Below are 3,449 nucleotides of genomic sequence, written 5' to 3' on the forward strand. Positions count from 1 at the left end.
ATATGTGCCGATCCACAGTTCAGGTTTCATATTACATATAAGTTGAATTGTGCCCTCCTGAAGTTCTTATATTGAAGTCCTAACCCCCAGTACCTCAGATATAATCTTGTTTGGAGATAAGATCATTAATGTGGAAATCAAAATAAATCTGATATTGCGATCAGTTTCTGGTAGAGTTTGTTTTAACATTTACTCATTTGATACATTCTCCTTTCTGTCCATCTGTATGTCGGTGTCTCTATGTCCAGGGACCCAGGGGTGGGAGGGAATGCCTACAATGGTCAGAAAACTCATGTCACTAGAGTGAAAACTCTACCCTGGATTATAGTGATTCACTGCAGGCCTGCGGTCACCCATATAGCAGTGAATAAAGTGGGAAAGTATTCCTTAGATTAACACTGAGGTGCAAGGATACCAGGACTTTGTGCTACGGATATATCATGTGTGTAGCACCCAGCAGCATCTCGAGAAGCATGTGTTGTATGATGCCTTTCATTGACTTCACAAAGGCTGCTTGTTCCTGGACGCTTCTCCAACGGAAAAGTCCTGTCTGTTTTCCCCTCTTTTTGACTCTGGTAGACCTGTAATGTCTTTGATCAATGGAGTATGGGAGAAGTGACGTTATGTCCATTACAGAACTAATCCTTAAGAGGACACATAACTTCTGCCTTGCTGCTTGAGAGTTCTGAGCCGACAAGTAAAAAGTCTGCCTGTCCTGCTGGACACACCCATGGAGGGGTACCTCCAGGGCACCAGTATGAGGGTCAGTTGTCTCTTAGGTTGCAGAGTAGTTTAAAGGGTCACTTGCCCTTCTAATTTGCTCAATAAATGGAAAAGAAAATGAGAACATTTTCCATTTAAAACATGAAAAATAACTTGACAAAAGTATTCATATATATTAATTAAAACGCTCAGCTATGCGTGAAAAGTGACAGAAATTAGTAGTCCACTGAGACCTTTAATAAATGTAGTTACTAGAATGACTGCACCGTTAATGAAAAACAGGACATTTCTTAATGGAAAAGGCAGATGCCCCCCCCCCATCCCCAAAGAATTCTACTCCATGTCCTTGATTTTGGGTGAGGGAAAATATCTGCTTAAGAATTTGTAATCACAAGGGCGTCCTCCGAAAACGTTAGGGTTCACATTATCATCGTCATCACAGTCCAAATAATTCCCTGTTGCAAACTTTCTTCCATGGTTTTGTCTTCATATAATAGTTTCTAGTAATAAAAAACAGAATCTTTCCTTTCATGACGGGAGCTACCTTATTAGAGGTAGAATTAACCGTTCATTTCTTGAAGGTCCCACAGGACACTTGGGAGCATGAGCATTAGGATCATAGCTCATTGAAGACTTCTAGTTCTTCAGTTATTCCTAAGTCCTCTTTGGTTCAATATCTGTAATTTATTTCTCTATAAAGACGTTAAAGATGTGTTTTGCTTGAATTCTTACTGATTTTTGAAAGGAATATATTTTTAATTTTTTAAAAAGTTCCCTTTAATTGACTATTTTCCTCTCACTCTAAAGGTTTCTAAGGAATTACAAAAATAGCTCCTTTCAACTGAGAGCTCATAGTTTTTTCAGCAAATCAACTACGTGTGGTATTTGGGGGGAACGTAGGGAATGTTTACAAAACGATTAAAAATTTGGCAAATACTAGATATTTTTAATATTTCTGTACAGGTATCCCACTTTTGTAGGGTTCCGTCTGTGGAGAATGCGGTTTTGCCGTTCTCGTTCTTCTGATTCACTGAAGGTTTTGATAAGAATTGCAGGTAAGAGCTGGTCAGTCGTGTCTACGAGTTTGAGGCGCCCTCCGCTCACCGAGTCGGACAGCTCCTCCTCAAGCCACCGCCGCGCACTCAGCCGCCGAGAGAGCAGGTTCTGGGTGCAAGTCAAATGGCCCCCAGGGGGCCAGTCATTCTGAGGCGTCACGCACTTGGGTTGCGGAGGTCAGACCCTCTCAGGGAGATCAAAGTGATTTTCCGTCCGCGTAGGAGACGTGGGTTTGACCTCTCTGTAAAGTTCTCGCGGATAACTGGCAGGCATAAAGCAGCTGAGGGGAACGGATGTCATTTTTCGACATGAACTTGCGTGTTGCAAAGCTTTTCTGGTGGAGGTCGTGGAAAGTTTACAGGTCACCTGGTGGGGGTCACGGAAAGTTTAAAGGTCACCAGATTGCCACTCGGATTGGTTGATGTGCGGCCAAGCCGCGGGGCAACCAAGGACACGTGACATGGCCTGCCTTAGCGACACGGCTCCCTGCCCCGCATCCTATCCAATCAGATCTGCAGATTGGCCGTGACGTCAGGCAAGGCAGGCTTGATAAACCGGTCCTCGCAGCTGCCGTTGCCCTTCCTTCTGAGCTGTGGGGGAGGCGAGACACTCCGACATGGCTGAGCCGCGGTCCGCCCACACTTCGGAGGAGATCGTGGACACCGGGGAGCCCAAAGAAGCCGAGTGCAAGAGCCCAGAGCAGAAGACGCCGAAGCAGAAGACACCCGTGCGCCGCCAACGCCGCCGCCGCCGCCCAGCAGACGACTTCGCCAGTTTCGCCACTTACTTCCGCAGGGTGCTGAAGCGGGTGCACACAGGCCTGAGCCTCTCGCAGGAGGCCGTGAGCGTCATGGATTCGATCGTTAAGGACATCTTCGAGCGCATCGCCAGCGAGGCCGCGCGCCTGGCCCGCTCCAAAAAGCGCGTCACCATCACCTACGAAGACATCCAGACCTCGGTGTGCCTGCTGCTGCCTGGGAAGATCGGCAAGTTTGCCGTGTCCAAGGGCACTAACGCTCTCATCAAGTACATCTTGTGCGAATGAGCTGCCTCAGGACCACCTGAGCATCGCAAGCCAAAGGCTCTTTTCAGAGCCACTCACTTGGCGGGAAAAGACCTGTAGCACTGAAAAGTCCGAGCCACTCTGGTTTGTCGACCTGTGCCACTCTATTCATCCTTAAAGCGTTTCTTCCCTGAGGGAAACATTATGAACCTTATCAACTCCACTTGAGTGTACGTCTGTAGAGCCATGGGTTCCATGGAAACCCGTGCATTTTTCTTAATCATACTGCACGTCCTCCCTTCCTAAATGGTCATTTCTATTAGTTATATCTCTAGGTCAGCCTTTTTAGGGATCTTTACTGCCAAAGTTATCTCCCTAACAATTTAATTTGCCTTTTTAGGTTGTCATTCTTCCCCGTGGATGTAGCAGTATCATCCAGGATTTTTAATGTGTGAAATAGGGACAGAGAAAGTTCGGTAGCAGATATAAAAATCAAACTTGCCCATTCACACTCCTTCAACATACTTCAAATCTCAATGCCATTCAATACATGAAATAATAGGACCCAAACACAGCGTAAAAAGAGATAAAGCAAATTTTCTAGACTCACTGGGTGACTCAAGCGCCATACCTATGGAAATTTCTCTTCTACCTAATTTATAATGAT

At 45.8% G+C, this 3,449-nt stretch overlaps 1 protein-coding gene across 1 annotated transcript; it reads left to right on the forward strand.

The window, feature by feature from the left end:
* Positions 1-2,394: 2,394 nt before the first annotated feature.
* On the forward strand, positions 2,395-2,824 carry LOC102519222 (histone H2B type F-M). The gene has a single exon (XM_006194050.3). It carries the CDS (start codon positions 2,396-2,398, stop codon positions 2,822-2,824), a length of 429 nt encoding a protein of 142 aa, XP_006194112.2. The 5' UTR covers position 2,395.
* Positions 2,825-3,449: the final 625 nt, after the last annotated feature.

This window comes from Camelus ferus, chromosome X (genome assembly GCF_009834535.1).
Source record: "Camelus ferus isolate YT-003-E chromosome X, BCGSAC_Cfer_1.0, whole genome shotgun sequence".
In the NCBI taxonomy this organism is placed as follows: domain Eukaryota; kingdom Metazoa; phylum Chordata; class Mammalia; order Artiodactyla; family Camelidae; genus Camelus; species Camelus ferus.

Excerpts from the sequence above, each read along its gene's own strand:
- LOC102519222 (XM_006194050.3), top strand. The coding sequence starts at position 2,396 with ATGGCTGAGCCGCGGTCCGCCCACACTTCGGAGGAGATCGTGGACACC.